At 42.6% G+C, this 24870-nt stretch overlaps 1 protein-coding gene across 3 annotated transcripts in view; it reads right to left on the bottom strand.

Moving 5' to 3' along the window:
- The window catches only part of LOC130030042 (nuclear body protein SP140-like), a 71277-nt gene that overhangs the window by 23782 nt on the left and 22625 nt on the right, over nt 1-24870 (bottom strand). For all 3 annotated transcript variants that reach the window (XM_056121159.1, XM_056121139.1, XM_056121150.1), the window contains exons 6-15: nt 21710-21850; nt 19108-19230; nt 18358-18444; nt 15671-15724; nt 14480-14551; nt 14117-14170; nt 13191-13274; nt 7809-7868; nt 6363-6416; nt 1333-1368 (exon numbers count right to left, since the gene is read on the bottom strand). In XM_056121159.1, the coding sequence (XP_055977134.1) occupies nt 1333-1368; nt 6363-6416; nt 7809-7868; nt 13191-13274; nt 14117-14170; nt 14480-14551; nt 15671-15724; nt 18358-18444; nt 19108-19230; nt 21710-21850 (765 nt within the window). The remainder of the gene's footprint in view (nt 1-1332; nt 1369-6362; nt 6417-7808; nt 7869-13190; nt 13275-14116; nt 14171-14479; nt 14552-15670; nt 15725-18357; nt 18445-19107; nt 19231-21709; nt 21851-24870) is intronic.

Raw genomic sequence — 24870 nt, 5'->3', positions numbered from 1 at the left:
GTAGGCTCCTAACCACGCAGAAACACGCAAAAAAGAACTCCAAACTGCAAAGGTCACAATGGTAAAGCAACACAGAAACCCACCAGGTTGAGGAAGTGAAGACACTAGTCCAAATTGGCCCCATTGGTAATAAGGAGCTATATAACCTCTCTGATAAGGAATTTAGAGTGGAACTGCTAAGGATGCATAATGAGCTCAAAGAAACAACGGAACACACAGCTGACAAAATACACGAGGATTGGAGAGCATAAATGAAGAAAATACAAATGAAAATATAAGCAGGGTCCAAGTAGTTTGGACAGTTCCTCAGCCTTTCTAAGCCAAAGGCTGAGAAACTGTATATAAAGTGGGTATGGGCCACGGAGGGTGGTCTATTTAGAATTGTCACTGTCACTGTCACTGTCCTCCTGTTGTTCATGGATTTGCTAGAGCGGGCCCAGTAACATCTCCATTGTGAGACTTGTTGTTACTGTGTATGGCATATTGAATACGTCATCGGTAGCTTGCCAGGCTTTTGCTGTGCAGGCGAGATGCTCTGAGAGGGACAGAGGAATCAAACCCAGGTCAGCCGGGTCAGCCGTGTGCAAGGAAAACACCCTACCCTCTGGGCTATCACTCCAGCCCTATTTAGAATTATGACTAGTCATTACTTTTTGAAGTCTTTATTTCACTATAAATATAGATAAACTGAGGCAGAGGAGGTGAAGCATCAGACCCACATCTACGTGACTGTCTGAGCATGAGAGAAAAATGGCCAGCTGGCCTACTGACACAGCTTTCAGACCAACAATTCTGGCTGAGGATTCATCACCAAGCCATATGTTTGCATCATCTTTCTCCCTCAACACATTTTGAAAATTAACTAAACTCGATATTTAGTTAATTTAGTTAATTAACTTCTCAATGGGAAGACTAGATACATTAAGTAAATAAGGAAAGATGTTTGTTACTAAAAGCACAACAAAAAGCATGAAAATGTAGATGTTTATCTAATTGGGGGAAAAATATCTCTTTTTCTGCCTCTCAGGACTTTGATTATCTGAACATCTCTCTTTTTCACTGAGAAATAGACAAATACAAACATGGATGCTGCTGAAAAGTTGTATTGCATACAATAGTAATTAAAATACATTTTACATAGCTCTTTAAGTGCTTAACGTATACGAAAAATATATAATCCCAACCTTATACTTAAACCAAGACTTTGATGGTTAACCTGGGTTCATTCTAAGTGTCACTATTTTTTTTTACCACCACATTAACTTAAACTAATTTATATCGATATTAATAAAAAATTAGACTTAAGATGTTTCTTAGTTGTAGAATACTTACCTTGTGCTCTTGAGGCCTTGTATTTGATCGCCAAATCTGCAAAAAAAAAAATAAGATCGAAATAAAGTTTAGTATGTATCTCAAAGAGCATTGGGAGAATGAAAATGAGAGTGAGAGCTAGCACATATTAAATTGAGCACTACAAGTTAGATTCAAACACAAGATTCTCATATCTACTAATTTATTTATGATCAAGAGACTTTAACTATCTCCATTCCTAATGAAAGACCCAAAACTTAAAAACAAGGGAAGCAATGCAGGCTTGCTTTTGTCAAGAGAAAGAAATCTGTAGCAGCAGCACAGAAATTTGGATAGGAAATTTGGATAGTAAAATGTGATGAACCAACAACAGAAAAACACCAGCCATCATCTTTGTCCATTTTCTTAGTTTTTGGATTGAAAGTATAGTGAAAGTGATTCAAAATCTAGTTCATGTTGAGTTTGGATCAAAAATTAGCATTTTAGGTGCTGGAGTGATAGTACAGTGGGTAGAGCGTTTGCCTTGCACGTGGCCGACCTGAGTTCGATTCCCAGCATCCCATATGGTCCCCTGAGCACCGCCAGGAGTGATTCCTGAGTGTATGAGCCATGAATAACCCCTGTGCATCGCCAGGTGTGACCCAAAAAGCAAATATATATATATATATAGCATTTTAATTTAAATCTACAAATTAGGGAAATTTGTAGAAATAGAAATTCGAGTCCCAGAATGCTCACCCTTCCTTCCTGCTGAATACAATCTAGACTTGTTCAGTGTTAGACTTCTTAGACTAACATGTTTGGTTTTTTATCCCTCTATGCCTTTTCCTGATACTACTAGTCTCACTGCTCATCAAAAGTGTTGTGGTCAAGTGAATGATAGGTATAAAAGTGGTTTGATTCAGTTGACCAAGGACCGTCTTTTCTAGGATATTTGAGACTTAAGATCTGCTAATATCAAGAGGCTGATCTTTCCTTCGTTATTGTTCTTTGTGATGTCCCTGGGCAAATGCCTCACAGAAAGTAAACTGGTTAATTTTTGGTTCTCTGACAGGAATATTGCTCTTGACACCAGAGATGTTCTAAAGAAGTTGAGTAAAAGTGTTCCCCATCTCTCAACACAAGCCAGAAAACTTCAGTCTTCAGAGAACTGACCAGTGTTTCCAGAAGTTTGAGGGAAGCAGTGAAGTCTACAGCCTAGAGCTGGAAGGCCCAGGGTGTGTTGTGTGAGAAATAGCTTGATGGGGGGCATAGAGGACAGGGCGCGTGGGGCCCTGTGCTGAGACTGTGGGAGAAGGAGCAGGAGAGAGTGTGAGTGTGATGTGTGCTCGAACGGCAACTCAATTAGCAAAGCACGGAAGGCAGAGAACTGTTTCCAGAGAGGAGGAAGTTAGATCTGGGTAAGTATAATCTGGGAAATAATCAAAAGGAGTTATGCCAGAGATGGGAGAAGTAGATGCTTATGCATATAATATTAGAATTTAAGTTTAGAGTTAAATGTGTCTATTATATTATTTATGTCATTTTATATTAAATATACAATAAACTAAAATGTGACATATACTACATTATACACAATGTATTATATATATACACATATATATATGTATGTTTGCTGCATCTATGGCCACTACCTACAAACTATATTTCTGAGCCTCTATTGTAGCTGGCTGAGATTGACTTATAGGATGGGAGCAGAACAGCAGAATTTTTTCATTAAAAGAGTTTGGTGTTTTGTTTTGTTTTGTTTTTAATCCATTTCTCTCACTCCCACTGAATGGCAGTCAATGGTAACCAAATCAGCTTTCTTGGATTCAGAGAGGGAAACTTTGTATTGAGGGAAACAGGTTTCTCTGACAACGTCTAGTCTTCTGGCGAGTGTAAGGAAAGCACATAGTTCTAGTCATTATTTTGGGGTCTCTTTGTTATGGTGATTCAGTCTTATTCTACTCCATTTCTACGAAGAGCATCAATGATGAAATCTCGCAGGAAGATCAGAATTAGAGTAAGGTGACAGGTGTTAATTAATTCTCTTATATTATTCTTAGCTCTTTGAGGCTTGCTTATTTTTTTTACTTAAATCTTTTCCATTTTACTTCAAACTCAAAAAGAAAACAACCTTTAGATACATAGAGCATTACATTCTATGCCGGTAACTTATTTCATTCCTCATTTCACTCTTTGTGTGTGAGTGAAGTGGGGTGCGCTTTGCTCAGGGCTTACTCCTGGCTCTGTGTTTAGGGATCACTCCTGACAGGCCTGGAGAACAAACAGGGTGCTAGGGATTGAATCTAAGTTGGCCGCATGCAAGGTAAGTGCCCTACCTCCTATATATGCCCTATATAAGTACCTCCTATATACGCCCTATGTAAGTGCAAGGTAAGTGCCCTACCTCCTATATATGCCCTACCTCTTCAGGTCCCTCGTTCTACCGTTGTGCTAGATGTCTAGCTATCAACATCCATCATGGTGTTATCACACTGAAAAAAGCAGCATCAAGTAGACCCTGCATTATATAGTATCAGTCATTCAAAGTACATACACACACATACACACACACACACACACGCACACACACACGGTGTTTTGCTTTGTTTTGCTCTACCATAACAAAAAAGCAAAAATAACATCTGAAATCATGCTGAATCTGACAGCATAAGTTGAGGAGTAGAAGGAAAGGAAGGCAGACCAGCCTCTGAATCAGCCGGAAAGAAGCTGCCAAAATACTGTGACTTGCCTTGAAAAACTAAAAGTTGAATTCACTTTCATAATAGTCATAGTTTAAGAAAGAGTATATAAAAAAAATCACATCAGAAAGTGAAGACAATGTGGCTGGAGCAATAGAACGGCGGGTAGGGAGTTTGCCTTGCACGTGGCTAACCCAGGTTTGATTCCCAGAATCCCATATGGTCCCCTGAGCATCGCCAGGGATGATTCCTGAGTGAAGAGCCAGGAATAGCCCCCTGTACATCGCTGGGTGTGACCCAAAAAGAAAAAAAATGAAGACAAGTTTAGAAGAATAAAATAGATGGGATATTTCCGCAACTAAAGTGAAAGATCACTGTCACTGTCACTGTCCTCCCATTGTTCATCGATTTGCTCTAGGCGAACCCAGTAACGCCTCCATTGTGAGGCTTGTTGTTACTGTGTTTGGCATATGGAATATGTCACGAGGAGCTTGCCGTGCAGGCGAGATACTCTCGGTAGCTTGCCGGGCTCTCCAAGAGGGGCAGAGGAATCGAACCCAGCTTGGGTCACTTGCGTGCAGGCAAACGCCCTACCACTGTGCTGTCGCTCCAGCCCAAAGTGAAAGATAAAGATCATCAAAAGTAGAAAAGTGAGCATAAAATTTAAGATTAGAGAGAAAATAACCAGCCCAAGTCCCCAGAACAGACGAGCAGATACAGAAACAGAGATATACCCAATGGAATAGTACTGAGCTCCAAGAAAAGATGAAAGCCCACATTCCACTGCCACTTGGTGAAACTGGAGCTTGATGTTGAGTAAAGTGAGTTAAAAGAAGAGGGACAAGCGCAAAATCTCCCCTATGTGGAGTTTAAAGAAACACAGCAAAGGGATAAGCAATGGTTCATAATTAACAGCTCTGAGAGTAGCCTAAGAACTGAGCTTGTTGAGGTTGGAGGGGCAGGGGGGTGAGAGGAGGTGCAGTGTAGGAGGGACCCTGGTACTATGTTGTGATGACTGTGTCATGGTGACATTGTATGCCTACAACTGAACTATTAACAGCGCTGTGAATCACTGTGTCTTGATAATAATCATGATAATGAAAAACATCACTGTCACTGTCACTGTCCTCCCGTTGTTCATCGATTTGCTCAAGCGGGCCCAGTAACATCTCTATTGTGACAACTGTTACTGTGTTTGGCATATGGAATATGTCATGGGTAGCTTGCCAGGCTTTGCTGTGTGGGCGAGATACTCTTGGTAGCTTACCGGGTACACTAAAAAAAAAAAAAGTAATCTTTGAATGGAAAAGTTTGTTGTCAGAATAAGGATATTCAAGAACCAGAGAAGAAAAAAGCTGACAAATTTGGCTGCCTACAAAAGTCACAGCTTCTGGGCTGGAGCGATGGAAAAGCAGGTAGGGTGCTCGCCTTGCACCCATAGGCCCCCCCCCCCAAGTCCCGCCAGGGGTGATCTCTGAGCACCGCTGGGTATGCCTCACCCAAAAAAGCAAAAACAAACAAACAAAAACCCCAAACCCACCAGAGCTTCTTCAGGACAAAGAGTCTATTAACGAACCGAAAAGAGAAACAGTCTGTGGAAACATATGTAGCCGTGATTTAATACGTCTATTATAGGAAAGTTTCTATATTCATTTAGCACAGTAAAAAACAAACAAAACCCAGAGCAGAATCCCTGACAGCACTCACTGACAAAATCCTATGAAGAAGAAAAACCTACAACAAAGAAAAATTACTTTCCTGTGTGAACCATGAGAACAATGCATCTCAAAGCAGCCCCGAGGTGAGCTTTTACTAGTGCAATTATAAGTTTGTGTTTTGATTTTGGTGGGTATGATATTTTAATTTTAATAGAAAAGGAAAAGTATGCATATAGTTAAAATGATACATTAATTTTAATAGAAATGGAAAAGTATGCATATAATTATTCTAGTCATGGAAATAAAAACCTATTACGTTCTGGACATGTGTATGACAGCATTTTTGAGAAATCTGTATTTTTAAAATCAGAATAAAAAGCAACATGAGAGGCTGGAGTGATAGAGCAGCAGGTAGGGTGCTTTCCTTGGAAGTTCCTTGATTCCCAGCACCCCCTATGGTCCCCTGAGGCTGCCAGGAGTGATTCCTGAGAGAAGAGTCTGAAGTAAACCCTGAGCACTGCTGGGTGTGTCCTCCAAACAAAACAAAGCAAAAGCAACATGAATTTATGAGCGTTTGGAAAAAATCGTTACTAAGAGACACTAATTTTTTTTGTCTTCTGAAAGGTTTAGGAAATATAATAAACATTCAACATTAAAATAATTTCCTAGTAACATAAAAGTCAAGTAAGTTCTTATTCATTTTTACTTTTTCTCCAGTTGTATTCTCTCCAAACGGAATTGCTTCCACTAGCCGTGGCATCTAGAAAGGAATAGGTGATGGTCAGAAAACTGTAATTTGTCAGTAAGTTACAAATTTAAAATAAAAATGCTATGACGGTTCTCTGTCCCCTTCAAAAGAAACAGACTGAGGCCTTAATTTCTCAGATCTTAAATTCTCACGTCTGAATTCTTTATATACATGTGTATATATATTTATATATAAGTAGCACTGTAGCACTGTCCTCCCATTGTTCATTGATTTGCTTGAGCGGGTATCAGTAACGTCTCCATTGTGAGAATTGTTGTTACTGGTTTTGGCATATTGAATACACCAAGGGGAGCTTGAGAGGCTCTGCCGTACAGACAGGATACTCTCGGTAGCTTGCCAGGCTCTCTGAGAGAGACGGAGGAATTGAACCCGGGTCGGCTGCAAGCAAGGCAAACATCCCACCCACTGTGCTATTGTTCCAGTTCATATATATATATGTGTGTATATATATATATGTATGTGTATATATATATATATATATATATATCTTCAGTTTTTCACATCAGCCATCCTATTTAGGCTCCAACTGCTTAACAAAGATAAAATATGATCTTATTTGTCAATGTTATCGAGAAATCACTGTAGAAATTGATTTTTAAAAATGAGGAAAGCGGGGCTGGAGCAATAGCACAGCAGGTAGGGCGTTTGCCTTGCACACGGCCAACCCGGGTTCGATTCCCAGCATCCCATATGGTCCCCTGAGCGTAATTTCTGAGTGCAGAGCCAGGAGTAACCCCTGTGTATTGCCGGGTGTGACCCAAAAAGCAAAAATAAATAAATTAATTAAAAATGAGGAAAGCATCCTTCAAAAAAGTATGTTGAGTTTTGAAAAAATAGTGCACATTATTTGTATTTTCCTGAAATGTAACAGGCTCATTTGTCTTCTGACGTCTTTCCAAGGTTATAAGAAGTGACACTAATATCCTTCAGCAGAACCCTAGATTTTTTTTGTCCCACTACATAAGTCCAACACTTCAGTTTATGTGGTTGTTCATATAATAAATATGACACTGCTGTTTTAATCAACACATTTCTACTACATCACCTATTATCAACATGGCCGGTGTCAAACATTGACTATTATGTGCTCTTACCCAAGCAAATACAAAACAAGCAAACACAGAATGAGGCCAAACAAATAGAGAAAAAATTTCTATTGTGGACTGAACTTTGCCCCTGTCAATGTGTGCTTGAAATCCAGGGCAGAAGGAAACTGGACTCATGATTTTGGACTCCTGATCTTCCACACCCTTGATCTATGACCTTCACCTTCCATAGTCGGCTCACTTCTGCCCACTGTTTTCCCTGAACCCCCATCACTGCCATATCCTGTACCATGGTATCCGCTGAGCCACCTCCACCCCAGGCCATGAGCAACCTTACCTGTCTTGCTGGATGCTCCGCCATTTCCAGTCCTTGTCTCCTGACCTCTGGTCATACCTTCTGAAAAACACGACACAGGAACAGTCTCATTTCCCAGTTCAGATAGCATTTCTTGGAACAAGTAACAATTTTTACAGAATATTCATCTGTGCATCTGCCCTTCCAACCCTCCTCCTCTCTTCTACTTCTTCAACAAAAGAAGCTCTACTTCTCTTTTTTCCTTAATTTTTTTTTCTTTTGCTTTTTTGGGTCACACCTGGCAATGCACAGAGGTTACTCCTGGCTCTGCACTCAGGAGTTACTCCTGGCGGTGCTCAGGGGACCATATGGGATGCTGGGAATCGAACCCAGGTTGGTTGCGTGCAAGGCAAATGCCCTACCCGCTGTGCTATCTCTCCAGCCCCCTTAATTTTTTTAATTTAATTTTTTAAAAAATTTTTATTAGTGAGACATCATGAGGTACAGTTGTAGACTTAGAAAGTTTTGTGCTTGGGTTTCAATTATACAATGATCAAATACCCATCCCTCCACCAGTGCCCATTTCCCACCACCATGAATCCCAGTATCCCTCCCACCCCCCAACCCCCATCCCACCCTGCCTCTGTGGCAGGGCATTCCCTTTTGTGCTCTCTCTCCTATTTGGGTGTTGTGGTTTGCAAATTTTTGTGTTTGGGTTTCAGTTATACCCATCGAGTACCCATCCCTCCACCAGTGCCCATTCTCCACCACCAATGATCCCAGTATCCCCCCATCCCCCCCCACCTCTGTGGCAGGGCATTCCCTTTTGTTCTCGCTCTCCTTTTGGGTGCTGTGGTTTGCAAAAGAGACATTGAGTGGTAATCATATTTGGTCTATAATCTACTCTCAGCATAGCATGCTTCTCCCATCCTTAGAGGATCTTCCCAACACCCTTTATTTGGTGCTCCTTTCTCTATTTGAGCTCCCTTTTCCCCTAGCATGTGTGGCTGGCCTCAAAGACATGGAGTAAAATTCCTGGTACTTATCTCGGCTATTTTTGGGTGTTAGTCTTCTATTTTATTACTTTATGTTCCCCCAGATGAATGCAATCTTTCTATGTCTGTCCCTCTCTTTCTGACTCATTTCGCTTAGCATTGATACTTTCCATGTAGTACCACTTGTATATGAATTTCACAACTTCATCTTTTCTAACAGCTGCATAGTATACTCCATTGTGTAGATGTACCAAAATTTCTTTAACCAGTCACCTGTTCTTGGGCACTCAGATTTTTTCCAGATTCTGGCTATTGTAAAGAGTACTGCAATGAACAAACAAGTGCAGATGTCACTTCGACTATACATTTTTGCCTCTCTGGGATATATTCCCAGGAGTGGTATTGCTGGATTAAATGGGAGCTCAATTTCTAATTTTTTGAGAATCGTCCATACTGTTTTCCAAAAGGGCTGAACCAGTTGGCATTCCCACCAGCAGTGAAGAAGAGTCCCTTTCTCGCCACATCCGCACCAACACCGGTTGCTTTTGGTCTTTTGGATGTGGGCCAGTCTCTGTGGTGTGAAATGATATCTCATTGTTGTTTTGATCTGCATCTCCCTGATGATTAATGATGTGGAGCATTTTCTCATGTGCCTTTTAGCCATTCGGATTTCTTCTTTGGGAAAGTTTCTGTTCATTTCATCGCCCCATTTTTTTATGGGGTTGGATGTTTTCTTCTTGTGGAGTTCAACCAGTACTTCGTATATCCATGATATCAACCCCTTGTCGGATGTGTATTTGGCGAATATCCTTTCCCATTCTGTAGACTGTCTTTGTATTTTGGTCACTGTTTCTTTTGAGGTGCAGAAGCTTCTTAGTTTAAGATAGTCCCATTTGTCTATCTCTGTTTTCACTTGCTTGGCCAGTGGCGTGACATCTTTGAAGATACCATTAGCTTCAATATCATGGAAGGTTTTGCCAACTTTGTCTTGAATGTACATTATGGATTCCTGTCTGATGTTGAGGTTTTTAATCCATGTTTATCTTACTTTTATACATGGTGTTAGGGAGAGATCTGAGCCCACTTTTTTGCAAGTAGCTGTCCAGTTTTGCCAGCACAATTTGTTAAAGAGGCTTTCCTTACTTCACTTCACATTTCTTGCCCCCTTATCAAAGATTAGATGACCATATGCAAGAAGCTCTACTTCTGAAATTACTTTCTCTTCTTCTGAGCTTCCCTTTCTTTGTTTTTTGCTTTTAATATGTTTAATCTAGTATCCTTTTCTTTTTGCCCCGAATCTCTATCTTTGTCTATTTTCTCTACCTTTTTGGAGGGTCACAGCCAGTGGTGTTCAGGGGCTAATCACTGGAGAGATCTGTGTAAAGGTCTATAACCAGTACATGCAAGTAAGCAAAGAAGTTTGGGATGTAGTGCATGAGAGTTTAGGGGATGAAAAGGATAGAGAAAGGTGGGGGTGCAGGTAGGTGACTTTGGAGGCCTCACAAAAGAGAACTGACTTAGTTCTTTAGGACAGTTAAGGGAATTGGATTTTATATAGGAAAGCAGCCCAAACCTATCTGAATATTTGAAAGATGAGTTTAGATAAGCCATTTAGAAAGCATGTGTGTGGTGGGGAGTAAGATTATGGGGGGAAACCAGGCTCTCGTTCAGGTGAGAAGCAATAGACCTGGTTTATGGTGATGGGGCTACCTTGATAATGGGGGCAGGGGGCAGACAACCCGCAAACCCACTGCTACTGCCAACCACACCCTTGAACCAAGTGGCTCCAGCTAAGCATCAGCTCAGATTCCACATCTTCTTCTCTCCCTCTCTGCCTTCTCTCCCTTTAAAAAACCATCGCTCTCATTATGCCTTTTCATGTATTAGACCCTGTATCTCATTTCTGTTGGTCCCTCTAAGCTTCTCTCTTAGTATCTACTTTTGTTACTGAAAAAAATCTCTTCCTTTGTGTTTTCTCATTACCACTAGTCTGTTTATGTCAACCTTATCTGTGCTTTTGCTGTAACTGCTTAGAGGAACCTAAATGATCATCCCCCGTCCCCCGCAAAACTCTTTAATTTGGTGCCTTTGGGGTTCCATGTCTTCCTAACAAAGTTTACTCAGCTGAGCTGTTCACTGGGAAACTCCCCACCTACCTTTCCATCCTTTTTCCACTCAGGGTCACCTTCCTCTATTCGGAAACCCAGCTCCTCTTCCTCTTCGACTCCCTCAATCTTGTTGAGAGATGTCTGAATCTGTGAATGGGTCTGTCTGTGCCTGTGTGTATGTGTTTGCATGTGTTTGCATGTGTGTGTGTGTGTGAATGTCTGTGTGTGTGGAATGCAATGATTTTTTAGGAAGAGAATGAGATAAAGAAGCAGAAATTTGGGGACCAGAGAAATAGTACAGTGGATAGGGTTCTTGCCTTGCATGCAGCTGACCTGAGTTCAATCCCTCAGCACCCAATATGCCACCCCAAGCCTTGCCAAGAGTGATCCTTGTGCGGAGTCAGGAGTACTCCCTGAAAACATCCAGATGTGTCCCAAAAGCCAAAAAAGGGTAAGATAATAAAGAAACAGATCTTTTCCTTTGTGCAAACAGGGAAACAATGATGGAGCCAGAACAATAATGCAGGCACTGCACTTGCCTTGCACATGCCAACTTAGGTTCGATTCCTGGCATCCCATATGGTTCCCCCAAGTCCCACCAGGAGTACTCCAAGAGAAAGTCCTGAGCGCTGCCGGATGTAAATGAAACCCCCGTCTCTCAAAAAAGAAAGAAAGAAAGAAAGAAAGAAAGAAAGAAAGAAAGAAAGAAAGAAAGAAAACCCAGAAAAACAATAAAAACATGATTAGTATCATCACTGGCTCTCCATCTCACATTAATGGGATGCATCTTTCTGACTTTCTTCCTCAATTCATTTGAAGAGAATTCACAAAAATTCCCAGGGCATTAAAGGAAATAAATAGTAGATTATACACAATGACCGGGAAAGAAACCTTAATATGGTTTTGCTGAGCTATGCCTAATGCTCAGGTGAGCTAAGAAAATGAAGACCTAGGCCAGAGAGATAGCATGGGGGTTAGGGTGCTTGTCTTTTGTGTAGCTGACCCTGATTCAACCCCACCACTATTGATGGCCTTCTGAGCACCACCAGGAGTGACTCCATAGCACAGAGCCAGGAGTAGCCCCTGAAAACAACCAGGTGTGACCCTAACTAGCCACCCCCAGAGTCAGACCTACTCACTGACTGACCTCCTTCGTATCCGCAGAGATCGTGCTGTGTTTTCCTACCCACTCACACTCCTGTCTCCTCAGTCGGCCTGATGTACAGTGCCCTGCCCCCCCCGCCTTAGCTCCGGAGTTGCTCTTCCTAATATCACGTCTCTCACGTTCCTTTCTCTTTTCTTCAATGAAGCTCTTAATTTCTGTTCTTTTCTTGCCCAGAAAAGAACATTCCTTCATTCCTTTTGGATCTTTCCTTCTAGGATTCTAAATGTGTTCTAGCTAGCAGCATTCCTACCAGCTCTGTTTTTTGATGACTTTCATCTTCCCAAATATATCTATATTTCTAAGAAACATGTCATATTTGTTAGTGCCATATATATCAAATAATATATACACAAATGTATGTGCAATATTTGCACGCATACATATATACACCTATTTATTTATTGTTCTTGTCAAGTTTTCTTACATCAGGTACTGGTACAGTCCTTTGTATAGATGTCAGATCCCTTGTAAAGTCCTCTTTGGACTTTGCACTTTGCAAAGCAAGTATAACATAGCTCTTATATTCTAGTATTCTACACGTAACAATCACCCTTTTTGACCATTCTATATTTGTACATCTCTTTCCTAGAGCTATTAAAAAGGTCTCCTTTTTAAATCTTAAGGATTTTATGATAACACAATAAGATATCATTTGCCTAAATTCTTCAAAATAGCATGGTATCATCCAATAATAACATGATAAATATCTACTAAAGACTAGAAGGTCTGAGAATGGTTAATCTGAAAATTTTCTGTCTATATTACAGAATAGGATGAGTTATCTTTTGAGACTTTTACAATTACAAATTATATAGATGTCAACCAATAAATCACTAGAAAAAGAGAAATTTGAATCTCCAATACTAGTAGGTGTGACAAGTAGGTATTATAAAAGAAGTCACTATTTTGGTGTCCGTTCCTTCTACAACAGCAATATGTAATCACATACTTTAGTGTCTAGAACTTGTCCTCTTAAACGTAAATTTAGAGTCATTGACTGCCTTCTTGCATTTTCTAAAATGCTGAAAAGCATTTCCCATTAACTGGGGACCAGGTCTTTCAGGAGTTCAGAATAAACTGCATCTGGAAACAGCTGCTCTTAATTCAGATTCCTGACATTCGGCAGACCAAGGCTTGGCATCTTAATCTTCTTTACCTGACGCTCTTCTTAGGGCTGAGCTACAAGTTTCTTGAGGTTCTTCTCTGAGAATCAATTCCGTAGAGTCATCACTGTGGAACTCTGCAGAAGAGATGGAAATGAACCCCTTTAGAGTCTTGTTCTATGTGCAGTATGAAATTTTTAAAGACGGTCTTTGGGAGGAGGGAGCCATCTGTGGGAGCAGGAACATTCCCAACTCCAGGCTCCTTGGACCCCTGCATGGGAGCTCCAAGAACCATCCTCAAGGACTGGGGACAAGTTTTCTGGGAAAGGCACCTCTTCTGTCTGCACTGTTCCTACTTCTCACCATTTCCTCTAGACCGCACATGTGTTAACTTCTTGCTCTGGTTCTTACCTAGGGAGCCTATGGGAGTAATATGAAAATTTTTTTATTTAAATTTTTGGTTTTTGGGGTCACACTAGGTGATGCTCAGGGGTTAGTCCTGGCTCTGCACTCAGGAATCACTCCTGGAGGTGCTCGAGGGACCATCTGGGATGCTTGGATGGAACCCAGGTTGGCCGCGTGCAAGGCAAACGTCCTCTCCACTATACTATCGCTCTGGTCCCTGGATGACATTTTCAACATCCTAGAGTCTCCTACGGCTGAGTCCTTGGTGGCCCAGAGCAGAACACAGGTCTACGCAGAGCACAGGACTACCCAGAACCACTTTGTCCTATTTCCATGAGAGAAGCATAAACTTGAATTATATTTATCTGTGCACTAAACTGTTTGAGAGTGTGTGTTCAATCAGAACAGTTCATCTAATTCAAAATTTACATCTAAAATCTCAACTAATGTATTGGTTTCAAAGACTAGAACCAAACACACACACACACACACACACACACACACACACACACACACGAGTAAAGCATTCTAGCAAAGAAAGCTTTGCTAAATTTAATTATTTAATTGTTCTTACCTCTTTCCTGATTGTCAGTTGTACAATTAGATTTATTTCCAATATCCTCAGAATCTGGAGAGTAAAGGAAAACAAAAGTAGTAATCTATAACAAAAGGATTTCTTAATCTTATGACTTCTCATTTTAAGGGCAGAATTTGGATCAGAAAGATGCTGTGGTAATCATTTCTTTCATTTTTGGGGGTCTGGCACTCAGAGGGCCCAAGGACCCTTCTCAGCGATTCTTATTCAACTATGCCTGCACTTTTCTTTTGGCGGGGTTGGGTGGGGGCGGTCTCCCTGGCACTGGAGGAAGCTCAGGGCACTGTGTGCCAGAACACAGGATCTGTTGCTGTCCTGGAGACTGGTGGTGGCAGTTCTTACCTTCATCCATGGCATCAAACATCTGTGGGGCCTCATCCCCGCTGGACCCTGAAAAACTCTCAATTCTTCTCACTGCAACAAGAATGGATGTCAGTGTCTAACAGAGGATAAGAGGGGGTGTGGGGGTGGCCTGATAACCCAGGGCAAGAGTGTCACCCACTTTTGTCATGGCTCTCTGCCTTTAGTATTCATGGGCCCAAAAGATCACTTATTCTGGGATCCAGAACCCTTTGTCCTGGTGGGCTTCTCTGTTGGTCCTCCATGACTTTTCACTCTGTTCTCTCTCTCTCTGTGTCTCTCTCTGTCTCTCTCTCTCTCTCTCTCTCTCTCTCTCTCTCTCTCTCTCTCTCCCACCCCTTTCATCTCTTTCCATGCAGTGCTTTGGTCCTCTGTTAGTCCTCCTTGACTTTTCACTCTGCTCTCTCTTTCTCTCTCTCTCTCACTCTCTCTCTCCCCCACCCCTTTCATCTCTCCCCATGCAGTGCTTTGGCAGGGAAGGGGATGAGGATGCTGTGTTGGTGATCGAATTCGGGGTTTGAGCTTAGCACTCCACCCCTTTGAACCATCTACCGACTCCCCACCTCCATTTCCTTTCCTTGTTTCTTTTTGTCTCTGTTGTTAGATCTGTGTTGGATCTGTGTTCCTTTTTATCCTTTGCTGGGCTTTACTCCCAGGAAAGTGGAAATTCTGACTGCAAACAGAGTGAAGAAGACAGCTTCTCCCTTGGGCTAACTCCAAGACAGACTCAGTGGGATGCATCCCTACTCTTGGTTCCCCCTCCAAAAACACTAGCCATTCGGAGCTTAGGGAGGGGAGTGGAGGAAGTAAAATTCCATTTTGACATTCATTGACTTCTTTGGGCTTATTTCTTGCAACTATTAACCTAAGTAAACAGAAGAGTGATAATAGAAGCCATCTTAAATAAAATCTACTTTGAAGCAGCAAAGAATTAAAATGAATCTTTGGTAGAAAATACTACTTATAACCAGAAAGAGGTGCCTGTCTTTGTTTGGGAGCCACATTTGGTGATACTCAGGGCTTGCCCCTACCTCAGGTATCACTCCTGGCAGGACTCGGGAACCATATGGGGTGCCAGGGATCAAACTTGGGTCGGCCAAGTGCAAGACAAGCAGTCTACCGGTTGTACTATGACTCAGGTTCCAACCAGGAATATTCTTTATAGGCTCTTACCTCTTTTGAAATGGCGTATTCTGAATACCGGTGATTTTCTTAAATCTGTGGCATCTATAAAAACATAGTAAAATATCTGTGCCCAAGTCTTACAAATTTCATAAGAGCTCAGAATTATGTGAGGCAGGAGAGGCCCATGAAGCTGACTGGGTGAGTCTGAATTCAAAGACCCAAGAGGACTGTGAATGCATGAAGGAACAGGATTCTTTAGGGGTCTTGGTGTTTGAGCAAGGAAATGACCGATCAGAAAATTCCCTATGAAGAAAATTTGGAAAGGCACGGAGGGATCAAACAGTGGGAAAAGCGTTTGCCTTGCAGCAACCTGGCCCAGGGCCCAGGCTTGATCCCCGGCACCCACTATGGTTCCTTACATGTCAAATAGGAGTTATTCCTGAACACAGAGCCAGGCGTAAGCCCTGAGAACAGCCAGGTATGAGCCCAAAACAAAAATAAAACAAAACTAAGTTGGGGGGAAATAAAAGAAAGAAAAAAGAAAAACCCTTGCAAATCCAGGCCTCACCTGGATTGTTTCTAAGTCACCTGTTTGCAGGGGAGTGGGGGTCCCACTTTCTGTCTCCTCTGATAAATAACAACCTTGCTCTGCTGCTCATCTCTCTCCTGATTCCTACCTCCTCCTGTCATGCCACACTTCCATCTTCTCTGCCCTTTCTCATGTGGGGAGACCTTGGAGAACTTGTCTTGAAAATGGGGAACCTCCTCCATCACCTACCAACCTGATATACCCTTTTAACTCTCTCTCAGGCAGAGAAAGAAACTTGTGCTCAGACCATCAAACATTTCAGGGGACGAACAGCTGCTTCTACCGTGACCCAAGTGAAAGGCCAACGTGCTGCATTCTTCAGGGAGTGCACATCTAAATTTCTGGTCTCAGTGCTCGGACATTTGATACATTTGGTACCCATTTGCAGCTCAGAGCTTTTAAGAGAAATAATAATCTATGACACTGGCATCATCTTTCCCTTTAGATGCTCTAGATTTGCTAGAAGACCTCGAAATCTCCGTGGAGCTGTGGTTCCTCATGCAGCACTAGGGTAGCAATGCTTCTCCGGCTTACCCCTCAGAATTGGTGTGAAAGCAAACCACAGTACTCTTGGCAAAGAGTTTTGGAAAAAGTTTTCTATGTATATCATGACTTGCTGAAGAACTCCGTCAAAAGCAATCCTTGACCTTTAAAATAGTTTACCTGCAGTCTTTATTTCTGCTGACACTGGTACTTGGGTGGGATGCCTTTCGACGGGGTTCAAAGTTTATAATTAGTTGACGATATGAACTTCCAATACAGTAATATTTAGCCTTTTCTCTATAAAGTTATAGTGGTATTATTTTGAAACTCTAGAGGCACAGTAGCTAGTTTTATTTTGGGGGGTGATTTGGGACTTGAAACTCAGGGCTTACTCCTGGCTCTGTGCTCAGGGATCACTCTTGATGGGGCTCAAGAGACCATATGGGATGCTGGGAATTGAACCCTGGTTGGCTTCGTGCAAGGCAAATCCCTTACCCACTGTATTATCGTGCCAATCCCATCATACCTAGTTGTTTTTAAAAATGCATTATTTTGTGTCATATAAACCCATATACTGGTGAGTAGGCTCCTCAATTAATAGACCCCTTCAATAAATACATATATTCATGTATAATATGTAGTACATATAGACATACACATATTTAATACATGTGTACACACATACACCCATAACATTAATACGAATATAAGCTTGGGGGAGTAGGACAGAGAAGAGAACACGACAATGATGGTTGACAGAAGAAGTCAGTGGGAGAAGGGGTGGCAGAGAGAGGATAAAGTGTTAGCCTGAAGCCCAATTTGTAACAGTACTGTCAGCCAGAGTGCCGAAAATTGATTTTAAAATGCCCGACCTAGAGGCAGGCTGGTAGGTGGGTGAGAAGCCGAGGTCTTGGTGTTGGAACAACACATGCCTGAAATCCAATCATGAGTAACTTTGTAATCCACTAAATAAATGTGACTAAATAAAATTTTTAATTAAAAACTGTGAATTTAAAATGCATAATAATTTCTTATCTTTCTGCATTTCCCCAAAAGTCCAGGTGAAATAAGTTTCAGGATAAACCAATGGCACCCTCGGGGTGGCTCACAGTGAGATGCCTCTGGGGACGGTTGCTCTTGGTTACGACAAGAACCTCTCTCTTTTTTTTTTACTTTTATTCATTTATTATTTGATAATTCCATTTGCCATTTAAAAAAACCTTTTTATTGAATCCTTGTGAGATAGACCCTTACAAAGCTGTTCATGATTGGATTTCAGTCATACAGTGTTCCAACACCTGTTCCTCCACCAGTGGACACTTCCCAGTACCAGTGTCCCCAGGTTCCTTCCCATCACTCCCCACCCCCAACCCCTGCCTGCCTCTATGGCAGGCACTTTTCTTCTCTGTCTCTGTCTGTCTGTCCGTCTGTCTGTCTCTTGCTGGGCACTGTGGTTTGCAATATTGATACTGAAAGGTTATCCTATCCCTTACCTACTTTTAACCCTCAGCTCTTGTCCAGCGTGATTGTTCCCAGCTATTATTGTCATAACGGTCTCTTCTCTATCTTACCTACCCTCTGCCTCCCCCTCCCCACGCACACACTTGTAAAACAAGAACCTCAAGTCAGGTTCTTGAGCCCAGCCCTGAGCTCCCGGCCTTACCAATGCCCCTTTTCAGGGGCGAGGTGGAGACTTCTCGGGTCTCTTCTCCGCCACTGATGTCAGTGGGCTCATCGTCACTGCTGAGATCTGTAGGAAAGCAAAATGCCTTAGGGCCTCCACATGGGACTGAGGAGCCCAGACCAGGAAACCCCAACAGGGAAGACCTGTCTGCGCTGCCAAAGCACCTGCTCTGCGCCTGGGGTGCGCCAGACCCCTCCCAAAATGTAATGAAACCCGTGTACTGTGAGCAGCTTTGCCAATCCTGGGCACTCTTTTACCCTCTTTCCCTCATCATCTACCTCCTACCTCCATCCTCAGGACTTCCCATTCCACCCTTAACCTACCTCCTTTCTTAGTCCTCACTTAAGCATCTACTCCCGCCCTCAGTCTATCTCTTTCATTCTCCTTCTCTCTTTCCTCCAGGCTCAGCCAACTTCCCCATCTGGCACTTCTCTTCCTGCAGACAGTTTCTTGTTGCATCTTTGTCATGTGCTTCTTTCTCCGTCTTCTCCCCAATTCCTGTCTTGCCCCTCTCTTCACTGCTATGTCCCAGACTTGCCTTGCTTCCATGGGAAACAGTTTATTTTATACGTCATCTCTGCCTCTTGACAGTTCCAGGCTGGAGTAATTTCCAGTTTCCTAAGTTCAGGAGTCCCTTTTGCAAGATCTCTTGAGTCCTCCGGCCTCAATGGACTCTGATGACATGTCCCACCTTTAACTGACTCAAACTGCACTTTCTTTCAGTCTTACCTATTATTTCCGATGACTGATTACATCTTGCTTTGGAGCTGGAAGATGGTTTTTCCTTCTTTATGTCCACCAGACTTACGAAGCAAGGACTGCTTTGGATGGCATGTTTGTGTAACTCTTCTCCTAGATAAAATTATAAAATAGAAAAAATTTTGTTTCCCCAAAAAGGAGTGGATGCCTCAGCCCCTCAATAACCTTATCATGACACGTGCTTCTCATGACATACTTGGGGGAAGGAAGTGAAGTTTATCTCTTGAATCTTTGATAATGATATTTTTTGGCCTTATCAAAAATCAAAGTGACAATTATAGTCTGAAGAAAAATGTGTAAATTCGAAATGCTGAATTAGGGGGCTGGAGCGATAGCACAGCAAATAGGGCACTTTCCTTGCACACTACCGACCTGGGTTCGATTCCCAGCATCCCATATGGTCCCCTGAGCACCGCCAGGAGTAATTCCTGAATGCAGAGCCAGAAGTAAGCCCTATGCATCGCTGGGTGTGACCCCAAAAAAGCAAAATTTAATTAAAAAAATGAAAATAAAGAAATGCTGAATTAGCAAATATAATCATATTGGGGGAAATGCCACTTTGGTCAAATAGTGAAAATAGTGTCCACACCCTGGAAGTCACTTTGTGATGTCTGCACTAATTTTACGCTGATTACTCGTCACCTTGATACTTGTCATTAAGAGTCTTGATCTTCAGTGGCTCAGAAATTTACATAAATTAAATTGTGCCTTATGTACATAGTGGCCAGCAGCATCACATGTTTTTGGTGCACTTCACCCTACAGCCAGGCACTGTTTGTGTTGCCTATAATTTACCTGAACTCTCTATCACTTGCTCTGTACTTCTTTTTTGGTGTTCTTTTTTTTTTTAATCACACTCGGTGATACACAGAGGTTACCTAGCTCTACACTCAGGAATTACTCCTGGCAGTGGTTCGGGGACCATATGGGATGCTGGGAATCGAACCCGGTCAGCCACGTGCAAGGGAAACGCCCTACCTGCTGCACTACCGCTTCAGCCCCACTCTGTACGTCTTCATTTGGTGCCCACCAGCCCAACTTTCCCTCATTTCCTATCCCCGAAGCATCTTTCCATGGGCATTTTCCCATCCCTCCATTGGAGAGCTCAACTTCTACCCCATCTCTGTTCTAAGCAGCTGGAGTCTATGCCCCAGGCTCTGCGGACCGCATGGATGTGAACATGGGAGAGGGAGAGGGTCAGAATCGGAGGACAGAGGGAAACTTTTGCTTTCAGAGGGAATAAAAGATCTAGAATATAAGTTCATGGGGGCAGTCCTGGCCTGCTCTCCATGAGCAAGAGAAACGGAACTAATTTGGTGGCTACCCTGTCTAAGTAAGAATTAATTTCGCGTGGTACTACATGGAAAGTATCATGCTAAGCGAAATGAGTCAGAAAGAGAGGGATAGACATAGAAAGATTGCATTCATCTGGGGGATACCCAAGAATAGCCGAGATCAGTACCAGGAGGATTACTCTATAGTTTAGAGGCAAGCCAGGCATTCTAGGGGAAAGGGCAGCTCAGATAGAGAGGGAGCACCAATAAAGGGTGTTTGGAGGATCCTCCCAGGAGGGGAGACGCATGTTGAAAGTAGACTATGGACTGAACATGATTGCCACTCAATGCCTCTTTTGTAGACCACAACGCCCAAGAGGAGAGAGAGAACAAAAGGGAATGCCCTGCCACAGAGGCAGGGTGGGATGGGGGGATGGGTGTGGGAGGGGTACTTGGATCCATGGTGGTGGGAAATGAGCACTGGTGGAGGGATGGGTATTTGATCATTGTATAATCGAAACCCAAGCACAAAAATTTGTAAATCTACAACTGTACCTCATGGTGTTTCACTAATAAAAATAAAAATTAAAAAAATAATAATAATAATAAAAAGAATTAACTTCGCTTTGCACAGGACAATGGGCTGGGTATCTTTGTTCTTGCATCTTCATTAATCACCTGGAGGGCATCTTTGCAGAACTCTCACAGTGAAAAGGCCCAACAGAGCATCTTGACCCCGTCTGCATTTCACAGACCCTCTCCACGTGTCTCCCCTCTTGTGTTTTCACTTAGAACCTCTGTCTAGGTGGCCATCCTCGTCTTGGGAGAAAGCCTCACTGACTCTTGGATGACTCTATCCCTCTCTTTTGACTTTTGCTTCACTTTCAATCAGAAGTTTCTGCAACCTTTCACCCACTGTCTCGGTCTTTTCCTTCAGGTATCTCCCAGCAATACCTCAAACTTCAAGTCGGAGTCATAGTACAGTGGGGAGGACGTTTACCTTGCATGTGACCCAGGTTCTAGCCCTGGCACTCCACCTGGTCCCCCAAGCCTGCCACGAGTGATCCCTCAGTGCAGAGCCAGGAGTAAGCCCTGAGCACTGCCAGCATAGTCCCCAAACAAAACAAAACAAAACAAAACAAAATCAATGCTTGAAGTTCCACCCTTATTCTCATGTATCAGTGTGATTTCTCCTTCCTCTCAACAGATGCCTCCTTAACACATTTACTCCCTTCTTTGCCACTGTCTAGGTAGGGTTCCTCATCTTCCCCACCTGTATTAAGTTCAGTCTGTCTTACCTGCTCTCTCGGGCTCCTGGGCACAATGATCACTGTCTTGTACATTTTCTAGCACATTTCTCTCTCCACCGGGTGTGCCTTCCCACAATGCTCCTGTGTCCAGGAGGTGCTCCAAGAAGCCGCTTGCATGTACGGTTGTACCTAAACCATGTTTTGATTCAGAGAGATTTGGGTTTTGCCTCCATCAATCAAGATCCAACAGCAAAACACAAATCATGTTGAGCTTTGAAGCAGAGGAACTTTAACACAGGGCATTGGGCGAGCTGAGAAGGGGGAGTGGAACAGCACAGCCACACAAAGAATAGCCAAAGGACACGGCGAGAGGGCAGCATACTGAGCCCCGAGGCAGGGTCACTGCATGGCTGGAAACTGGACCATGGCCAACCCACATGATGGGGAGCCGAGACAGCGTGGAGGTGAGCCACGGCTGGAACTGCTGGAAACGGCAATGGGGGCAAACCCCACTTCTTCTCTGCTCTGCTCTCCAGTCTCTCATTAGCATTCCCCCCTTAGAGCCCCACAATGAGCCAGCAGCCAGGAGCACCAGCAAGAAAGTTTGCAGAATCCAACGGTCAGAGATGGAGGGCAGAGGAGAGCAGAGGAGGGTAAGGCAAGTGTCCCAGGGTGAACAGCCCAGCCCAGCATATGCCCTCTGCACCCACAGGGAACTTCTCCTCTCAGTCCATCTAGCCCTACCCTTTCCCACCAGCCTCGGTCCTGTTTAACTAGGTATAAAACATTTTCCAGTGCAACTGGATGTTTTTTTTCTCATTCAATGCCATTTTCATCAAAGAACTTTCTTTGGTAATAACGAATAACGAGTAATTCTCTATGCACATAGTTTTTTTTTTCTTTTTGGGTCACACCTGGCGATGCACAGAGATTACTCCTGGCTCTGCACTCAGGAGTTACTCCTGGCGGTGCTCAGGGGACCATATGGGATGTTGAGAATCGAACCCGGGTTGGCCGTGTGCAAGGCAAACGCCGTACCCGCTGTGCTATCTCTCCAGCCCCCATAGAGAATTTTTTTTTAACATGCAGCTGAACTACTGAAGTTTACCTAGTCCAGAAAATGGATGGCAAATCAATAAAATTTTAATGAAACACCCAAACTTAAGTCATCTAATCAAACTATCTGTTCATATAAGGCTGGAGCTTGGGGGTATATTTTGTACCCCGTCCAGGTACCCATCCACGGTGCCTCTGTGGCTGCATCCTGGGTGTAGGCATGACCATGAGACACAGCCCTCTCTTGGCCCATGCACAAAAGACTGCAGGATCAAACTGAGGGTCTCTCTACACTGGCCGTGTGTCACTGGGGTTGCAGATGAAACATTTTCTCTAAAAATTCACCTGCCCTCAATACTGAGATGAACTGGGATTCAATTTCCCGGTCGGGTTTTCCCTGACCCACACTGTAAGTTACAAAGCAAAGAACTTCACTGTCTCGTCTTCCCAGGCCCTGCAAGTGTGTGTGTGTGTGTGTGTATGTGTGTGTGTGTGTGTGAGCGCGCACACATGTATGCATACACACACTGAATTCTCTGCTCCCTTTCTGCACATATCAGAAGATGTGGCACTAGTAGATGAATTATTAAAATGATGGATCCATGCATGTTTTAAAAAGAACTTTCTAAAAGTTAATGTTTTGACTAAACATGATTTGCTGGCATTGTGTTTTTAAAACATATCACTAATGGGAATGCCCTGCCACAGAGGTGGGGTGGGGGAAGATGGGGTGTGGGGGTGGGAGGGCTACCAAGATCATTGGTGGTGGGGAATGGGCATTGGTGGAGGGATAGGTACTTGATCATTGTATGACTGAAACCCCAGCACGAAAGTTTGTAAGTCTACAACTGTATCTCATGGTGTTTCGCTAATAAAAAAAATTAAAAAATAAAAAATAATAGTAGTAAAAAAATAAAATAAAATGTTAATTGTGCTGAGGTTGAGAAATTCTTTGCTCTAAGAATATGTAGTTATTGTCTAGCAAAGAAAAGGGTACCAGGATGTTCCTTTCATTCATTTTGCGGTCATTCCAAGAAATTAATTTTTCCTCATATGTTCCTTTGAAATTAAAACAAGTGAGAATAAAACAAAAATAAAACATATCACTAATTTAGAACGTTTCTTCTTAAGCAACACATTCCAACTGGCAGCTATATCACAGTAAGAGTTTTTCGCTGTGCCAAAGGTTTCCAGAGACGGTTCTTTGTTACTCATGTGAAAAGGAGAGTTATGGAAAGAGGATGTAAAATCTAGTGTAGACTCAGGTGTTGTAAGAAAAGGCATCCTGCGGGCCTTAGTTTCTCTTTCCTTATCATTAAGAGATATAGTGATCAAGTGTTGCTTAAACACTGTTCCTCCTGCCTGAGGAATCAATCGATCCACAATGGATGTTGGTGGAGGAAAATCACAGCATTTACTGAAATGGTTAAACGCTTTGGCTCAACTGAGCTTACCAGGGTACGGGACGGGGTGAGGTGATGGGGAGTTGAGAGAAATGGACCCTCGTGGGGGCTGTGGTTTTGGATACTGTATGCATGAAAACCTATCATAAACAGTATTGTAAATCACAGAACCTCAATCAATACAAAAAGTTTTTGAAATTTAAAAGGAGAAATAAAAAAACAAAACAAAGTGTTGATTCTGGGAACAGATACCAAAACATGATGACAATGAAATGTAGTGATAATATCAAAAGTACTGAACACCAATGAAGGATTACGTTTGGCTGTAAATGCTTCCCATGCAATAACTCAGTGAAAATCCAACACCCTGACTTGTAGATTTTATTGTCAATTCCATTAAATGACACATCTGAGAGACAGAGACGGGAGGAACTTCCCCAAGATCACAGAGCAAGCTTGGAATCGGGGTGTGGGCAACCCAAATTCCTGCTCCAGCATTCCTAACTGCCCGGATCAACTCTAATTCAGGACTGGGTGACCTTGGCAGGAGCAACCAAACTCTGTAGGCTGTTTTTTTTCCCTCTCTGAGAACTGGGGATGCTATATCATCTCTGGGAGATATTAGAAGTTAATAAATTCTTACTTGTCTCACTCTCTGGGAAACAGTGACTGCTCAGAAAATTAAATCATTTATAATTTAGTTTTTTAAAAAAATTTTATTGAGATTCTGAGTTTACAATGCTATTAAAA

This window comes from Sorex fumeus, unplaced genomic scaffold (genome assembly GCF_029834395.1).
Source record: "Sorex fumeus unplaced genomic scaffold, SorFum_2.1 ptg000005l, whole genome shotgun sequence".
NCBI classification, from domain to species: Eukaryota; Metazoa; Chordata; class Mammalia; order Eulipotyphla; family Soricidae; genus Sorex; species Sorex fumeus.
The sequence above is the reverse complement of the archived record's forward strand: the minus strand, read 5'-3'. Positions and strand labels throughout refer to the sequence as shown.